The sequence below is a fragment of the Asterias rubens genome, chromosome 8, assembly GCF_902459465.1.
Source record: "Asterias rubens chromosome 8, eAstRub1.3, whole genome shotgun sequence".
NCBI classification, from domain to species: Eukaryota; Metazoa; Echinodermata; class Asteroidea; order Forcipulatida; family Asteriidae; genus Asterias; species Asterias rubens.
In genome coordinates, this window is record NC_047069.1 from 20,681,196 (window position 1) to 20,699,883 (window position 18,688).

General features: G+C 35.9%; 2 protein-coding genes and 1 long non-coding RNA gene across 3 annotated transcripts; all 3 read left to right on the plus strand.

Annotated features, from left to right (window-relative positions):
* Positions 1-3,154: 3,154 nt before the first annotated feature.
* On the plus strand, positions 3,155-5,122 carry LOC117293731. Its single transcript, XM_033776159.1, has 2 exons — positions 3,155-3,363; positions 4,140-5,122. The coding sequence occupies exons 1-2, from the start codon at positions 3,196-3,198 to the stop codon at positions 4,506-4,508; spliced, it is 537 nt and encodes a 178-aa protein (XP_033632050.1). The 5' UTR covers positions 3,155-3,195; the 3' UTR covers positions 4,509-5,122.
* A 756-nt stretch (positions 5,123-5,878) lies between these two features.
* On the plus strand, positions 5,879-8,008 carry LOC117293680. The gene is made up of 3 exons (XR_004519454.1): positions 5,879-5,986; positions 7,198-7,321; positions 7,781-8,008. It is a non-coding gene; the product is annotated as an uncharacterized LOC117293680 (long non-coding RNA).
* Positions 8,009-11,681: 3,673 nt separating this feature from the next.
* LOC117294066 (histone-lysine N-methyltransferase PR-Set7-like) lies at positions 11,682-16,562 on the plus strand. Its single transcript, XM_033776583.1, has 7 exons — positions 11,682-11,857; positions 12,741-12,861; positions 13,662-13,824; positions 14,244-14,433; positions 15,188-15,253; positions 15,781-15,943; positions 16,453-16,562. The coding sequence occupies exons 2-7, from the start codon at positions 12,747-12,749 to the stop codon at positions 16,503-16,505; spliced, it is 750 nt and encodes a 249-aa protein (XP_033632474.1). The 5' UTR covers positions 11,682-11,857; positions 12,741-12,746; the 3' UTR covers positions 16,506-16,562.
* The last annotated feature ends 2,126 nt before the right edge of the window (positions 16,563-18,688 follow it).

The following is an 18,688-nucleotide window of genomic DNA, read 5'->3' on the forward strand; positions in this document are numbered from 1 at the left end:
AGCAGCAGTATAGAGCAGTCGCATTCTGTAGTCTCTTGTGCCATATATTTGTGGTTGGAAATATAAGACATCTGGTTTACCAGCTGGGCACTCAACATTTCGCTGAGTTCGAATTAAATGCTGATTCCATAGTTCAACCACTCTAGAAAAGTCACGTTGTATCAGTTGTGTGAAAGCCAATTGGATGCATTCTATATGAACGTTGTTGGATGTATCTAACATTCCAGTATCTCGCAGATCTTTGAAAAAATTAACCCAAAAACCACTGCTCATGCGCTTTAAGATACACCACCATGCCTCAATGCGTTGATTAGTGTAGAGCGTCCATACATAAAACTACGTTGCCCGCTGAATGAGTCTTCATGATACATCCTAAGTGCAACTTGAATATCGCGCAGAAGAACATTTTCCGTTCCTCTGTCTGCTCTTACAATTTTTGGAACTCCCTGTAATTTCTGAACTAGCTCCATATAAAAATTTGCAATGTACTTGGGATCTTTATTTGAATGCCCGACTTTGATCCAGAGGACTCGGCGTGAATAACCGTCAATTGCTGCATGAACTGAAATACCGAATGGCTTGAGTTTGTCAAATCCGTCTACATGAATCAAATAATTGGGACCTTTAGTTGCGTATCTTCTGCGTCTGAAGCGACGAATTGATCGAAGTCTCACACCTACAGGGTCAAGTTCATGAATTAATCTCCTGACCGTGTGCTGAGATACTCGAAGGTGATAGCGAGTGGTCAACAATCGCCACATGAGGCGATATCCAAGATCACTTGATGTTTCATTTAAAACAGTCATCATAACTTCCACGACATCTTGAATAGGGGAATCATTTCTCCGATTAAGACCGAGTTGTCTCAGTAGTCTTCTTAGATGGCGAAGGCTAATACTAATACCGTGACAGAAATACAGAAATCCAATGATTTCATAGGCCGTATAACCATCCATGAAGTAGTGTGCAATAATCTCCTCTCTTGTTGCACCAACCTGCCCCCAAATTTCAGCTGCTGTATAAGGTTGTCCTGCAAGTGGCGCAGCCACATAGGGCACTTTCATCAGTGCAATCTGAAAAATGTAAAATTCTAACTTATTAGTACTACATCTCAACTAAATTTTGGAAGAAAACAGCAACATACTCAATGTTCCGAGTATCAAATGAAAGCTAATAAACTTTAAAATGTTACTGTTAATTTATATTTCAATGGTCTTTTGAAGTTAAGCAAACTCGCATTTTACATACACCTTTTTAAGGTATAGGATTACCCAAGCAAATACAATCCGCAATATTGTTATAGTAAGGAGGCATTTGACACTACATTGCAATAAACTAGATCTAATTAACATATGCATAACGATGGGCACTACAGACATAAGTAAAGACATTATAATCTTCTGGTTATGAAAAAGTTGTCCTCAACAATACCAAATGAGAGGACACATTAAAATGTACAGAACAACAAGACATCTTCGAGACAGCACTTGTCATAATTATGACTGAGGAAACTTCACAATGAATAACAATCACTAACGGAGACATTTCTGGAGACCATGGAGTTGAGCTTTGTGCATCTCACTTTCAAAGCGTTTGGTGAATGACAAACCGTATAAAAGATACTGAAGTCTTTTTGACATAGGAAAACACAGTCCTGCAATTTGATAACCCATGTTATGATTTTAAAAACACACAACTTACCGTCAGAAGGCACACTAGCAGTGATTTTCGCATGTACATCTTGGTAGAATTAACTGGTGTGAGCAAGGTGTGTCTTCATATATCGTGCCACTGTTGTACAGATGACGTGTTCAAACATGTCTAACCATCAATTGATTTATGTTGACTTCTTGGTTTCTGTAAGTCAACTTGTCGATGTAAATTATGTCAGTAAGTCGACTTATTACTCTCTGTAAGTCGACTTGGTGAGGTAAATTATATCAGTAAGTTGACTTTTTATTTTATCTAAGTCGACTTGGTGAGATAATTTGTATAAGTAAGTTGACTTATTACTCTCAGTAAGTCGACTTAATGAGGTAAATTATGTCAGCAAGTTGACTTATTGTTTTATCTGAGTCGACTTGGCGAGATAAATTATGTCAGTAAGTCGACTAATTATGTTATCTAAGTCGACTTGAAGAGACAAATATTGTCAGAAAGTCGACTTAATATTCTCAGTAAGTCAACTTGGCGAAATAAGTTATGTCAGCAAGTTGACTTATTGTTTTATCTAAGTCGACTTGGTGAGATAAATTATGTCAGTAAGTCGACTTATTACTCTCGGTAAGTCGACTTGTTGAAATAAATTATGTCAGCAAGTTGACTTATTGTTTTATCTAAGTCGACTTGGTGAGATAAATTATGTCAGTAAGTCGACTTAGTACTCTCAGTAAGTCGACTTGTTGAAATAAATTATGTCAGCAAGTTGACTTATTGTTTTCTCTAGGTCGACTTGGTGAGATAAATTATGTCAGTAAGTCGACTTAGTACTCTCAGTAAGTCGACTTGTTGAAATAAATTATGTCAGCAAGTTGACTCATTGTTTTATCTAAGTCGACTTGGCGAGATAAATTATGTCAGTAAGTCGACTTAGTACTCTCAGTAAGTCGACTTGGCGAGACAAATTATGTCAGCAAGTCGACTTTTTGTTTTATCTAAGTCGACTTGGTGAGATAAACTATGTTGGTTAGTGGACTGATTGTTATGAATAAGTCGACTTAGCTAGATAAAATATGTCGGTAAGTTAACTTATACCACGAAATAAGTCGTCTTGATGAGATAAATTATGTCGGTATCTCAATATGTGGGATGGCACTCCTGGAGCTCCGTACTAACGAGTAATAAACGTTTGTCTTTTTCACGAGGACCGGATACGTCAATTTTTTTTATCGTCGTTGCTACATGTAAAGTCGGGGTACAGACTCGTTTGTCATGACTATTGCGTATTTAATACTAAACTCGGACAAGTCGGTTAGACAGTCGTGTTCTCAGTACGCGCCGCCGTATACGTACAAGTGCGGAACGCTGTTGAAGCTAGCGGCAACTAAACTCGGTTTGACTTGATTTGAAGTCTAATATTTCATGAGTTGACAACAACCACATGGACTCTCGACAGCTAGCTGCATGTGTCTGTGATCGGCTGCCTAAGGGTTTTCTGTCTTGTTTTATAGTTGAAAGTCTCAAGAAAGGAAGAAAATGGTGTTTGTTTGTATATTGATACGAACAAAAACGAAGGTATTAAAGCCGTGGTATGGACGTAGCGTACTGGATGCAAAGATTTCGTTCACAGATGTTTTCGTCTCATTTGCGAGTGGAGTTTTTGAGGAAGGGGACCCCATTGGCGACCAGTATGAAACTACGCAGGTCAGTACTCAAGTCTCAACGTTTACTAAACGAAGTTTTTGTATTTTGGTTTAAAAATAGGTTTTTCAAGATTTATCAAAAAAATTAGCTTTATTAATATGGGGTACATGTGATGTTGGGTACATTTGACTTGATTTGACAAGTTTGTTTACTTTTTTAGAAATAGAAGGGCGGGGGGGGGGGGGGTGAAACCGTTGGAAAAGTTTCCGTATGGCGCCACCACTTTTTCATTCGAAATAAAATAATATAGTATCTAATTTACCTGATTGATATATCCCTTTTTGTAAAAATGAGTGAAAAAGTGGTGGCGCCATACGGAAAGTTATCCAAACCGTTTCGGGTACATGACACACTTTAATTATTTTATTTTTTAGAATGGCGTGTCGGGTATATGACCCATGCCATTTCTTTTTTTTTGTAGCATGGCTTGTCGGGTATATGACCCAGGTCTTTTTTCTTTTTCTTTTTTTGTAGCATGGCTTGTCGGGTATATGACCCAGGTCTTTTTTGCTATTTTTTGTAGCATCCTGTGTCGGGGTTGAAATGACCCATGACCTTTTCCTCTATTGTGTCTGGGAGATGACCCACGTCTATTTCCCTCTGTTTTCCCCTTCTTTTTATTTGTAGCATGTTGGTCAAGCCCTGACCCTACGTACATATATTTCTGTATTGATGCATGACTGCTTGCTATATCACAGATGCTGCTCATTTCATCAAGTCTCTTGTTTAACAAATATGGAATGTTCATTTTATGTTTGACAATTTTATTTTCCCAGTGTGGAGAATGCCTCAAGTGGAGAGTGTGCTATGCAGCACGAGTTCTAAAATCTGAGCAAAGGCGGCAACTAGAGCGGGAACTGGAATTGTTGGCCTTCTCTTGTGGCACATGCTTTCAAGATGTTTCTACTGATGGTGATGAAGAGTCTGTCTTCAATGTAGTCTACGTCAACGATAAACTCACCTGTGACTTGCCAATAGAAGCACCATACTATGTTACTTTTGACGACCCTCTGTGCTTTTTTTGTGGAAGTGAACACGATCTTATCACTGGGGATGGGAACTACCCTCTGTGTAATGAGTGTAGAGATGCAGGCAAGAAACCTCACAAGAAGAACACTTGGGCCTTTAATCCTCGACCACAGTAGGTCATTTTACTGCATTCCTTCAGCAAGGAAAGAACCAAGTGTTGTATGATCTTTTAACACTTAAAGTTTTACTTTTCAAATCTGGTTCACAATGTTTGGAATATTAAAAAAAGAGCACAGAACACAGATTGGAACCTCAAGTTCAATTTAGTTCTATTTTTTAACGTTAAATTGATTTTTGCCTGCATCTCCACAGTTTTAAGAAATAGATTACGTTTTATCCGAAAGCATACTTGGTGGTAGTAAGCATCCAGCAAAATTATTTTGTCTAGTTCCCCTGTTGATAAAAAACACTAACAAATTATGTAGAAAACTTTGAATCTCCAAAATTGCCTGCAGGCGTTTTTGAGAAATTTCCATGGTGTCCGTTGGAATGCTGCCCTCAATACAGCCAGAGATGAGGTTGGTACCCATTGTCAGCTCGTTGAACGTGGATGCATTTGATGGAAAAACCGTGACAGTTTTTTGCAGTTTACTCAATAAGTAGGCACTGCATTTTTCAACTCAAACTTTCACTTATGAGTTTTATTTGATGCATCTTTCTTGATAATCTTGCCTTTTAATTTGCAATTACGTTGACAAAAAACAAATAAAACCACTGTAAACGTGTTCAATGTCTTGTCCAACATGTTTCTTTTATGAATTTTGTGTTTGAACAGTAGAAAAACAATGTATATTTGAAATTTTTAAAAGAATGGCGGCCATCTTGAAAATAAAAAATAAAAAATAAAAAGCCCCTCCTCCTTCCTTTTTTTTAGAAACCCGGACGCTAAACATGTTTTTTTTTTTACTCGGCCTTATTATTATTATTATTATTATTATTATTATTATTATTATTATTTCCATTAATTGAACATTTGGGCGACATTTCGTACATAAAAAAACCATGTTAGGGTGACAAAAAAAATAGGGCGACATATAACCGTCGCCTTATTATTTCAGCCCATGATTTATCAGTTTTCCCAGCATTGCACAGTTAATTGAAGTAATATGCAGGAACTTTAGGGCCTACTGTTTCTTAAAAGTAAACTAGTTTGGGGGTGCTATCATGAAGTGGGTTTGAGGAGAACTTTGAAAATAGCCGCGGTTATATGTGAGGCCGTATATATTGCAACATTAGGGTGACGGTCACTTTTTGCCCTATAACTCATAAAAATGGAATTATGATTTTTAGTAAATGTGACACATGAAATCAAGCACATATTTGGGAAAACATTTTGACCTTATTACAAAAAAACATAAGCTACAAAGTTGTTTTTCACTTATTTACTTCAATTTTATCGGTCTGTAAAAACATAACAATGCCAATTTACTCGAAGTGCGCCACCAAGTGACAGACGTTTGAGAAACTTTAAGCTGTGTTTGTCGTGTTCGACACATCGTTGGGCCTAGGCTGCGCCGCGCCAGAAGACGTCGTGTGATAATGTGTCTTGTGCTACATTCTTTGTGGAAATCGTAGGTCATCCATATCAAAAATGGTAAGAGTTTAAGATTAGTAGGGCGTATCCTTTTCCCGAGAATAAATCATCGCAATGTTATTGTTAGCGAGCTAGCTAGATCTAGAGTATTATGAACATGAGAAGTATACTAAAATTGCATCACTGGTAACCAGTAGACAAATTTTCAAGTGTGGTGTACTGCGGACCAGTTGAAAAATCGCACCCCGCCGTATACGAAAATTGTAAATTGTTATGTTTTGCTGCTGGAAAAGATGGGAAATGACTAGCCTTGTATACCACATGGAGATCGGTGGTTGTTTCTACCTCCGAGTCCATGGCGGTTCTACCGCCATAATAATTAATAACTTAGTGTTTATGCGAACGTGTAAGGCCTCCAGGTCTAGGAAATGACTTGCCAATGAAATAAAAACATGGTCGATTTGTAGGTTAATTTGAAAACTGTCTGGACTAGACCAAGTTATGTCTGGACACAAGTTGCGTTAAAAGATTTGTTTTGATTTGCTTTACGTTGCGAAATCGCTTCATTGCATGTTGCATTTAGGCATAGATACTTAGCATTGTATTGTAATGTATTGCGAAAAATTAGTATACGTGAATGTGAACAATTTAATAAAAAAATTACTTTTTCAATTTAATTTTTACTTCTTTTGAACATTTTTTTGTGCAGTTCCCTGCTCTATGGATTGATGATAGGATGGGAGCTCACAAAAGTCTTGAGAAAGTTTGATCAAGGAGCATAGTTAACCATATGTCGACAACTGTGAAGTTACGCTAGTCATAGTTGAACTAGTAGTTGATGATTTACAACTAGCTGAGGCTGATCCTATTGCTGCTATGCTTACCAATAGCCAAGCACAGAGCAGAAGGGACCAGTTATCAATCAGAAAAATTATAACCTTGATTTTGCCAACTTCTAATTCCCTTGGTAATGGTTGCGTTAACATGACATACAGTCATTCGTACTAAGTGCGCATGCCTTATGTAAGTCACTAACCAACCACAAGTCAACCACTGGTCCTTGATCTAACTTTCCCAAAGCTGTCACAGCTTCCTAACGCTTCTGTTACATACACTGCTGTCATGGTTTTCATGAGTGGCGAATCACAGAGATCAAACTACCTACACATTTTTGTGCAGTATTTAAATATTCAAACGGTTGGTGTGCACTTTTGCATGATACAGGGAAAAGCTAGTTGATAAATTTTATACAAATGGTATTCTCTTTTCAGATTGGCAAGCAGCTTTCATTAGCCATCCGGAAGAGTTGAAAATCTCACAGCAGGTGCAGATACATGTAAAACCCACATGATACGCATAAAGTTCACATAACTGACAAATCCAATGATCAACAAGGTATACGTATTTCTAATTACATGTAACGCAAGTGTGATACATTATACAGAGATAGGGAAGGCAATTTCAGTAGATTTCAGTAGATTTTCTTATAGAGGTGGCCTTAAATGTACAACGTGCTCCCCCTCCAATCCACGCCCGCCCTCAGGTTAAGCCACTGTATTATAATGGGATGGAACAAAGTCATGGAATATTAACAAAACATTGAAGAAAAAGGAAGATTACAGTCAATAAAATCTTTTGAAAGGTCAATAAAAACCAAAGTAGCAATATTGATGTAATTCAACATATTGATTTGAAGATTAACCTTTTAGTGAGACATTGAAGTCCATTGATTTCCATTTATGGGTGTACTGAATACAAGTCTTATATATGTTAAAAATATTATAATTAATCTTTAGAAAATGAACATGTAACAATTTACAGTCAAGTGTCAATTTATGTGCAATCTTCTTGTAGGTAAGAATCATCCTGACCTGTTTTGTCAAGATTTATACTTGATGTTCACCTGTTATTTCAAGAAAAGGAGCAGACAACAGGCTTAAAAGAGACAACATGAAAACCTTATCACTTTTTAACAACTACACATGGATAGACGATCAAGACTAGAATATAGATTTAATTATTTAATTGAAAAAAGTTATAATGGCCTTATGTTTCGACCCTAGCGGAGTCTTTCTCAAAAAATTAGCATTTTGGAAAAACTCAGCTAGGGTCGAAACGTTAGGCCATTTTTTCATATTTATATCATAGGTCATTTTGGTTGGTAAGCAGTTTGCCACAGCTAATTTTATTTAACACACACAAAATCACTGATATCCCAAACATGAATGACTTGCTGCTTTCTTGCCAAATTGTATACAATTTTGTTATAATTTGGGGGTGATCAAAATTCTGTTGTGTATTATTTGAAATGTTAAATGTTTACTACTACAATTTATTGATTAGAACTGCATGCTGGGAGTTTTTGAAAATAATTTAATTGAAGGCAGAGCATGTCACACATGTAAGTATTTTTTAATTGTATGTTTCATAGTTTACCATATTACATGACTCTAAGTTTAAACCATTTTTATTGACTTGGAAATTTGTTGAAATTTTGTGTGACATTTTTGTTTTTTCTGGTAACATAGAGTTAGTGATTTAAATGGGCTGTCATCACAATCATAGTCTGCATGTTTCCTGGTCCAGAGAATATGAACTCTCAACCATTTACTGCATACGCGCGCGTTGACTGTTTCATTCTTAAAGGGTATCACCATTATTATACTATGATGATGCGAACGCCATCACGTGCACGTGTGCAGTAAAAGGGTGAGAGTTCATTATTCAGTGTCGAGCCACAGACTCTGTGATCATGATGACACAGCCCCTTTAATAGCACGGTATTTATTAAGGGCATGAATAAATATCCAAGGTGGAGCTTTCGGGCTTTTATTTATCTTGTTTGATTTTTAAGTAAATCTACATGTATACTGCATTATTCTTTGACTTCATGGTCTTGTTTATTTTAAGTGACATAACTTTTTTACGTTCACAGTATTGCGTAAATAAATTTGAAGTTGAAAACACATAATACTCTCCTCAAATGTTATACTTTGACCTCCTTGTGTTTTGGTTTTTGTTCTGAATATAATTTGATTGCCGTACACAAACCAGACATTTGTTTGATTGTGAAAACCGAACAATGTTGACAGTTAATGGTCTCAAAATAGTGTACATTAATAAGTGAACATAAACAAATATATATATATTTTTTATATAAAAATCAGCAATATAAACGTCTCCGTAATGGTTTGACATAATCTTAAACAAGGCACATTTAAAACTTCAACAAAGTTGAACGCACATCAAACTGCAAAAGAAAATGGTGAATCAGTACTTTTGCCGAATGTGTTAAAAAGACATGATATAAACGTTTATCAAGCAGCTGTATAACAATTATTCGAATGAAAAGTATAGACGATAACATAGTTAACGATTTCCCTTTATCTCTGACCCCCCCCCCCCCCCCTCCCCATTGATAAGGCCAGGGCGCATGTTACAGGGCCTATATTGAATACGTAAGATACATAACAGTCTACCTATTGTGTGGAATTAACACCCTTATTGTCGTCAACAGCATGCAGTGGTACAAATAATACAATACAATGTAGACATATTATAACTGTCTCCCCATTGCGTGGAATAATAATTATACTCATTGTTGTTTAGGAACTGGGAAGGCCAGGTACAAATCAAGGTGCTTACCAATAAAAAATATTGGTCTTATTGTATGGAATAGTACCTTCCACTGTTGACTTGACACAGGTCACGTGGTCGGTATTTAACGACACATCTTATTGCCATTGCCATTGTCCTAAACACATCGAACGCTCGATCCAGGCAGCTCATTCCATAATGCTTAGCTGGACCATGCCACACATTCTAGAGGGGTGTCAATAGGGGTCAGTGACTTGGTCAGGAGGGGTGCGAAAAAAAAATCTGCCAGTAGTTGCCTTTGTGTAAAAAATTGATATGTCAATTGACAATGGAACTTGTCTCTGAGAGAACCCGATGCACAAGTGGAACCATCTGTTGAGTTAGAGTAGATCGGCCTACAACATTGCCGACGACTCCTGGGCGACATGCACAACCCATCCAACTTCCAGACATACTGTCTCAGCTTGGTAAACAGTGGATGCAATTAATTGCTGACAAACTCTAATTTGCGGCATGTTTGGACGAAAATGGTAAAAACGTTATTACATAAGTAATGCCAATATGCGCATAATACCATACGCAACAATAAAATGTAGACACATAACTGTCGCCCTATTGTGTGGAATAATAACCTCATTGTTTTTGTTAACGGCAGTGATGCAAATGTTATAACGTGCGTAATAAAATATCAATAAAATGTAGACACATAACTGTCGCCCTATTGTGTGGAATAATAACCTCAATGTTTTTTGTTAACGGCAGTGATGCAAATGTTATAACGTGTGTAATAAAATATCAATAAAATGTAGACACATAACGGTCGCCCTATTGTGTGGAATAATAACCTCAATGTTTTTTGTTAACGGCAGTGATGCAATTGTTATAACGTGTGTAATAAAATATCAATAAAATGTAGACACATAACTGTCGCCCTATTGTGTGGAATAATAACCTCATTGTTGTTAACGGCAGTGATGCAAATGTTATAACGTGTGTAATAAAATATCAATAAAATGTAGACACATAACTGTCGCCCTATTGTGTGGAATAATAACCTCATTGTTGTTAACGGCAGTGATGCAAATGTTATAACGTGCGTAGTAAAATATCAATAAAATGTAGACACATAACTGTCGCCCTATTGTGTGGAATAATAACCTCATTGTTGTTAACGGCAGTGATGCAAATGTTATAACGTGCGTAATAAAATATCAATAAAATGTAGACACATAACTGTCGCCCTATTGTGTGGAATAATAACCTCATTGTTGTTAACGGCAGTGATGCAAATGTTATAACGTGCGTAGTAAAATATCAATAAAATGTAGACACATAACTGTCGCCCTAGTGTGTGGAATAATAACCTCATTGTTGTTAACGGAAGTGATGCAAATGTTATAACGTGGCTAGTAAAATATCAATAAAATGTAGACACATAACTGTCGCCCTATTGTGTGGAATAATAACCTCTTGTTGTTAACGGAAGTGATGCAAATGTTATAACGTGGCTAGTAAAATATCAATAAAATGTAGACACATAACTGTCGCCCTATTGTGTGGAATAATAACCTCTTGTTGTTAACGGCAGAGTGATGCAAATACCACGCACGTCTTCCTATAGTGTTAGAAATAGTATCCTCGTTACGTTATGTTAAGGGAATTCATTGAGTGATGCAAAAATTGTTACAGCGGGCAAAATAATATAATGCCCGTTGTTCATTATTGATAAATAAAATGGCAATATAATGTAAACACATAACTGTCTTTAAGTTCAATAATTAAATAGTGAAGAAATATCCGAATTAGCGGATACGGCCGTCAATTCGGAGTACGGCCTTATATTATCTGTCTAGCTTGAGCCTTATTAACCATCCCTTTTTCTGACTTGCTCCCGCAACTTTCTGCTAAGTAGTGAATTTACGCTTAATGGTGAACGTCAACTTTTAGCCAATACTCGTTTTGCGGCCAGCTCTCCATATCCCCCTCGACCCGCCCGCGTCGCCATAGTTAGTTGTACATGATAGGGTACACGAACATTGTTAAGTAATGTACACTTTTTGTACATACGCCCCATTGACTCTGCACACACTGTAACTACTAGTAGTATACTACTAATGTATTATTGTAGTACCATGCCACCATGCCGGCCATCGATGAATCGTGTGTGTGTGAGGGTGGTGATTAAGTACTGTGTGCGTAGGGCCTATACCTTGTGCTGGTCTCGATCTACCAACCTGAGAGAGGTCTACACGTTGTGTTTTTCTGACTTTTGTTTGTGCAACAATTAGAAAGGGGACACAAGTCAAGAAGTGTTGAAAGTTAATACTGGACCAGGTAAGGTAGTTATTATTTCTAGATGGGTTAAATTTATCGTTAAACTTTTTAAGTTTTAAACTTTAAGGAAATTTAAAGTTCACACAAAAAACTCTTCTTGAATCTTCTATTCTAAGAGTTCTAAATAAATATTAAATAAAGTTTACTTGTTAATGTTAGTGTTGCATGTACTTGTGTTGTAATTGTATGTAAGTTATGGTGTTGGCCTAAACTTAGAAAGTGTTAAGCCTATGGCTATTTTTATTGTAACTGCAGCCTATAGCGTAGGCATATACTACTGTCTGACGCCAAGGGAACCAGTGAGCTGATGAGTGTAATAAGTTCTAGGGCTTTTACTTTAGCTTTTTGGACTATGATATGATTTGGATGATGATTGAATGATTGATATTGGTTGATAAAAAAATGATAGTTTCATGCTAAAGATTTATTATTTAATAATATAAATGTTATTACTTAAAACAAGTACATAATAAATAGAATCGATCATCATCGTGATCATATGGCTCTGTCAGTGTCATACTCTCTGTACATGGGGGCCATATTTTTATGTTACAGTTACATTATGGAGTTCTCACAAACCTTCTGTTCTGTTACATTATAGGCCTAGCCCTAGAGACTTTGGGCAAGTGCAGAATTACTCCTTGAACTATGATTTGAGGTTCTACAATCTTGAGTTAAAAGCTGTGCAGTGACATTGGTATTAGATTGAAAATATAAATGTCTGCAGATGTACACTTACCTTAAATAATATAGATGGTCATGGTAGAAAACATTAACACACTTTGTACATGCAAGGCTGTACTTTTTGAGAAATGGGTAAAACAACTACTTTTGATTTCATCATCAATAATAATTTTGTATTTTATGTTTTTCGGTTTTGCAGGTTGCAATGAAACTTCGTTTAAGATCATCTCTTCGCAGAACAGGCAAAAATGGCAAACAATTTTGTTTTCAGCAGGAAGACCAGCCTGGATTTATAGTGCGACATATCAACAAATTCATTGGTAGGTAATAGACTAATCAGGACCCCCCTACTGCCCACATGGATAAAACGATATTACATGCAGGCTGCACCTCTTTTTTGCTTCACTGCTTGATTCAGACAAACACACACTTATTTGTGTGATCGGACAACTGTGATTGGTCTATACATCAATACTACTCAAAGTCTTCCATGCGTATCCTGTGGCTTTGTTTCATCAACCACGCAAACATTTATGTTGGACATGGAGGCAGAGAAATCCAAGTGCATCAATTTGGTATATTAACACTAAATGGATACAAACTGGTGTATTTTAAAATTAAATTCAAGAGGACAAGATGTAGTCAAGTTTTTTACCCAATTGTTTTAAGACATTGTATACTTCAGTCAGTTAATGTTTAATGTACTATGTGTAAGTAACATAATTAACAAAAGACAGAAAGGCTACCATAATTCAGTTCATCTAGAACTGTTCCAACTTCAATGACCCCATTAATTATAGTTGTGAAAAGGGGGAAACAAACAAAAACATTTTTCTGGATGTTTCGATACATATAATGCAAAATGTGTCACATACAAAGACAACCAAAACTTGACAGTGACTAATGTCTTTGTTATATAGGAGTTTTAACAGTGTAATTATAGCAGGGTTAAAGGTCAACACATTTTGTGTAAGTCAAATAATTTACCCATCGCAGTATTATCTTCTTTGGGTGAAAGACTAATAAAAACAAATTAAAGAAAGCAGTAGAAGAGACCCGTATTCTCATATCATAAAATTTAACTCTTCAAAATTATACACAAATCCATCGTTGCTTGCAGGAAGTGGTGTTTTTGCAACGAAAAGGTTCTCAAGAAATGACTTCCTTCTCGAGTACCGGGGAGAGCTGATCTCTAGAAAAGAAGCCCTTGAACGTGAAAGCAGATACACTATAGCTGATGGAAGTTTTTTGTACTTTTTCAAACAAAACTCCAAAACAAAATGGTTAGTCTTATTAAGTTATAATTTGAATTTGAAAACACAGTCAACCTATTCAGCGTATTAAAAAAGGTTCTTTTCCTTCTTCCCCCACCCTCTATTTCATGTAAAGCCAACAGATATGCAAATCTTCAATTATTATTTGTGTCCAGTGCAAAGTGTATGTAATAGCAGATGCATGTAAGGGTAAATAACTATTGAAAAATTATACTAGCATTAATATAGCATCTTTTCTAAAGGATACAAAACACTCAGAGGACAGCCAAAAAGACCTTACAAAAATCAAGACAAAACAATAATTGGAAATGGAACTCATTTCAGTTTGCTGTTTGTATGAAGGGAACTTTGTAACAGTTATAAGAGTCTTTGATTTTCAGATGAAATCAACAAAATAATTGTTTTGAAATATTGTTCTTGTATTGTAGTTTGGATGCAACATATTCAAGTTGCATCGGAAGAATGGTCAATGATGCAGTTGCCCCCAAAGCCAATTGTAAAATGGTAGCTGTTAATGATGGCAAGAATCCACATCTTTGCTTATTTGCTGTTCGAGACATTGAAGTCTGGGAAGAACTTCGGTTTGATTATGGTGTACCCAACTTGCCATGGAGAAAGGTATTGTTAAGTATAAGTATGGTTTTGTTTTTAAAATGTTGTTTTTAAACCTATATTTTAAGAAAATTAGGAAAAACAAACTTGCTGAAGACCTTGTATAAATTTCATGGCTCTGCTTACCACAGAATTCTGAGTTTACAGTGCGCTGTAAAGCGCATGATTCTATTGGCCGAATGCCGGAATTCCTTGGTAAGCAGTGCCGTAAAATTGGACCCTTTTATAAAAGGCAGGACAAATTAAAACCCCATTGTTTTGTGCATAGATGTCCCAAATGTAACATGAAAGTTGAATAAGACCTTGGCCTTGTATCGTTATTCACTTTATACTCGTAAAATTGTATTCATATTTTCTACATAAAATGGGCACTGGTTCCACTGCTGGTTCAGTGCCCTTTTAGCTAAAACATTTGAACATGTTGTCAATACTATGTTAGAATTCATATAGTGTGTAATGTGTTCTAATTCTCTAAGTGGGTATAACGCTGCAAGCAGCATTGATTAAAGATGATTTGATACTTATTAAACCCTCCTTTGCATTCCATTTGACATAATAGTCAGATAATGATTTATGTTATCCAGGAAATGCAAAGTGCATTTTTAAAAGGTCCTTGCTGGATAAGCGCACAAGTTCTCTTCCATCACTTATTATGAAAATGCTGCTCTTTGTCAGTCTTGAGAAAAAGATATTGTGATACTGATTTCTAAAAAAAACAAATATTGTTTTATTACTGTTGTTCTTGTTTATTATTAACTAGATGGGGCAGATGCAGGAAAAGCATAATGACTACCTTGACAAGCTCACTTTCTGTGGACTGAAAAAGGTACATCATGTTTTCAATTTAGTGGACAAGCAATTCAACATTATTTCTGAAATAAAACAGTCAAGATTTCACAGCATGATTATATTATTGTCCCATTGCAATCATGTACTTCCAATATTTGTATTACCTCAATACAAATTCTGCCATTGTCAATATATTTTTTTAATTAATTCCTTTGCCTCAGGATTATTGAGGCATTACCATCAATTTAATAATTAAAATCACAAATGGTAGTTATTATTAAAGATCATTTACCTATTTACTAAAAACCAGAGTCAACATTACTTCTGAAAACAAACAATCTGTGAAATGTCAAGGTAAATATATCTTACAATAAGCTCATGGTGTTGTCTCAGTTATTTCCGACACGGCTATGACAAGAATACATGTATAACACAAATTTCAAATGTAAGAAGTTACATTTTGTGCAATTGAGATTTTGCTGGGTGCCTAACAATATAAGCTTGCCAATTCCTATCTTCATATTAATGCTAATGATTATGGTGTTTATTTGTGTTACTTCATAGAATTCTGCAGCTGATGATGTCAACAAGTGTTCCCCAAAACACAACTCACAAGTTGATGACTCCGATACTACACGTGATGACAGTGATGACAATGATTACATTCCCGATAGTGAAAATGAAGAAATAGAAAGTGACTCCAGCGACCAGCTTTGTGGATTAAGAGGTATACTTGTTTAATTTGTTTTTGTTTACAGTTGCTTGCTTTTGGTTGCATTGAAACTTTTTGGAACAGCCGATACTTCACTTGTTTTTTAATTTGTTAGACATCAATCAAGACTCAACATTTATGTGGCACTTTTTATCTCAAAGAATCAAGGTAATAAAATTACTAAATGAAATATTCAAACTGCTGCGTAAAAATGCCCCAAAAAGATGACTATATAATACCAAGAACACCTTTATATCTGAGATCAACTAAGATGTGTTGCTACAATGTCTGATTAAGTAGCTATAATATAATACTTGTTTATAAATCCATATTTCCACAATCCTCCATGCTTCAGGGTTTTCTTAAATTATAGTTTTGAATAGATACGAAATGTATTATCTCTGACGAGGTTGATGGGTGATACACCATTTTTGTTACAATAATCAACCCTTTCCTCAATTAAACAATGTTCAACTCTTTACCATGGCACTATTTGTGTGACTAATTTCTTTGTTGATCCACAGGTGCAGCAAAACAATCCATGTTTCAAACTAATGAGGTAGGTATAAATACTTAAAAGTGTTAAATGCAATGTACGACTATGGTGAGATGAGCAAAGGAAAATAGTGTTAAACTATATTTCTCCACAAAAGACAGCACATTTATTCAACAGTATTCAGTTCAGAAGATTCTCAAACTTAATGTGATAAGACATTTTGTTTTATTACTGAATTAAAAGGTCCTGATCCACAATCCTTGTTTATTCAATTTATATTTAGCATGTTAAAAATGTTCTTAAATTGTGATAATGTTTCCAAACATCTGGAGAAGTCACATAAATAGTTGATTATATTGGAAACTAGTATGTGTTTTTAAAATCAACCGAAGGTTGTTTTATTACTTTTATCAGGAGAGCTCCATTGAATTAGAAATTTTTCTTGAAAAAGGATGTGTGATTCCTGCTGAGTTTTTTCAGATGTTACTTTTTGAAAGTAGTTTTTTGTTATGGATGATCTCTCGTGCAAAAGCCTTACAGATCAAAATCATAATGTTTGAATTAGTTTAATTTTTTGTATGTATGCAACTTACCGCATTATGATTCGTTTTGGTTTTGTGGTTTTGTGTTGTTGACAAAACCCTTTGTAATAAGCAAACTGAAAGGTGACATTTCAACCCAAACCATCAAGGCTAATACATGTACTAAGAATTTAAGCTTTCTACTGAAGTTACCAATTGTCAACTAGATGATTGTTGTGATCATGTTATTTTAAAGCAGATTCTGCAGATGATCAGGATGTGAAATTCACCTAGTGAAGGCGACCTTCATACCAGCGTCAACATTACTTCTGAAACCAAACAACCTGTGAATATCAAGGTAATATATCTGACATGCTTAAACAACCTTTTTCTTTTCCACTTTACAAATGCTTTGGCTTTCAAACTGTTCATTTCTGAGATAACATTATCCCTTACATGTCAAATTAAAATTGTCTTCGTTCTTTGGAGCTGTGATAATATTTTCACAATTTCTACAGACACTGTGAACTTGGAATATTATTTCAGAACAGGAGGTTACAAGAGAGAATGTTGTGGTGATATACCCAATATACCCACAACAATGCAGGACTCATACATTGTGTGAATTATTTGGATATTACGGACGTACTTGACATTGCCGGATAGCCCATGATCAGACATTTCCAAAAGTGTCACACTCGTCCATGTCCCCCCATACTGTGGGTAGTCCATTTGTGGATCTTTAACCAACTCGGAATCCTTCCACAAGATAGATAAGTAATGCAGGAGATTAAAAAAAATCACTCCTTTTTTGACTTTTTATTTTACTCCATATACCAACTTAAACCATCCTGGAACAAATCAGATAAAGTGTAAAACAGTGTAGTACAGTTATGTTTGACTCAACAGTAAATTTGCCCTTTGATTTTGTTTGCTTTCTGTAGCCCACAAGAAAAAACCTCGCAGACCTTGCCCTTACTGCGGAATAATGCAAGCCCGGCTGAACAGACACATGCAAAGCAAACACAAAAAGGAGGAGGCAATAAAACATGCCCAAAAGTTGCCACAAAGGGAGCGTGAAAGAGTTTTCAGGAGGTTACGTCTACAGGGTAATTTAACTATAACAAAGAGCTCATCAAAAATGGAGATTCTAGTAGATTGTTGACACAAAGGTCACAGAAACCTGATACCAAGTTGGTCATTTGCAGCAGTTGCAATGGGTTCTACAATAGGCACTTTTTCTGGAGTCACAAGCAGAATTGTAACAGAGATTCTGTGCAGTCTGCAACCCCATTACCAACACCACTTCTGAAACCATATCCTAGGTTGTAACCAGTGAATTCAAAGAAGATATTCTAAGTGGTTTCCAGGAAGATGATATTGGCAATCTGTGTAGAAGTGATCATCATATTTGCATGTTTGGGGCAAGAATTTTTGACAAAATGAAGCGCAAGCAGGATAAAAAGTTTGAAGTGCGGAGGTCTGTGATGACTGACATGAGGCGGATGGCCACACTGTTTCATGAATTCAAATTGCTCAACCCCAATCATGATTCCGAATCATCAGCCGAGATGTTTGATCGAAAGAATTTTGACACATTGCATGAAGCAATAAACCAGGTCACACAAAAAGACCCAAGTTCAGAACCTGGCAACCACTCAACTCTCAAGGCTGGTTTGAAAATCAGTATTTCTATCTGCTGAAAAAAAATGGCAAAGGTGTTGAAAGGATCATATCTGGTCA

What these genes read in the sequence shown, in the direction of transcription:
- LOC117293731 (XM_033776159.1), top strand. Translation starts at nt 3,196, where the DNA reads ATGGTGTTTGTTTGTATATTGATACGAACAAAAACGAAGGTATTAAAG. An exon ending in ACCAGTATGAAACTACGCAG is followed by an intron (nt 3,364 to 4,139) that starts GTCAGTACTCAA and finishes TTATTTTCCCAG; the next exon opens with TGTGGAGAATGCCTCAAGTG.
- LOC117294066 (XM_033776583.1), top strand. Translation starts at nt 12,747, where the DNA reads ATGAAACTTCGTTTAAGATCATCTCTTCGCAGAACAGGCAAAAATGGC. An exon ending in CCAACTTGCCATGGAGAAAG is followed by an intron (nt 14,434 to 15,187) that starts GTATTGTTAAGT and finishes ATTATTAACTAG; the next exon opens with ATGGGGCAGATGCAGGAAAA. An exon ending in CCAGCTTTGTGGATTAAGAG is followed by an intron (nt 15,944 to 16,452) that starts GTATACTTGTTT and finishes GTTGATCCACAG; the next exon opens with GTGCAGCAAAACAATCCATG.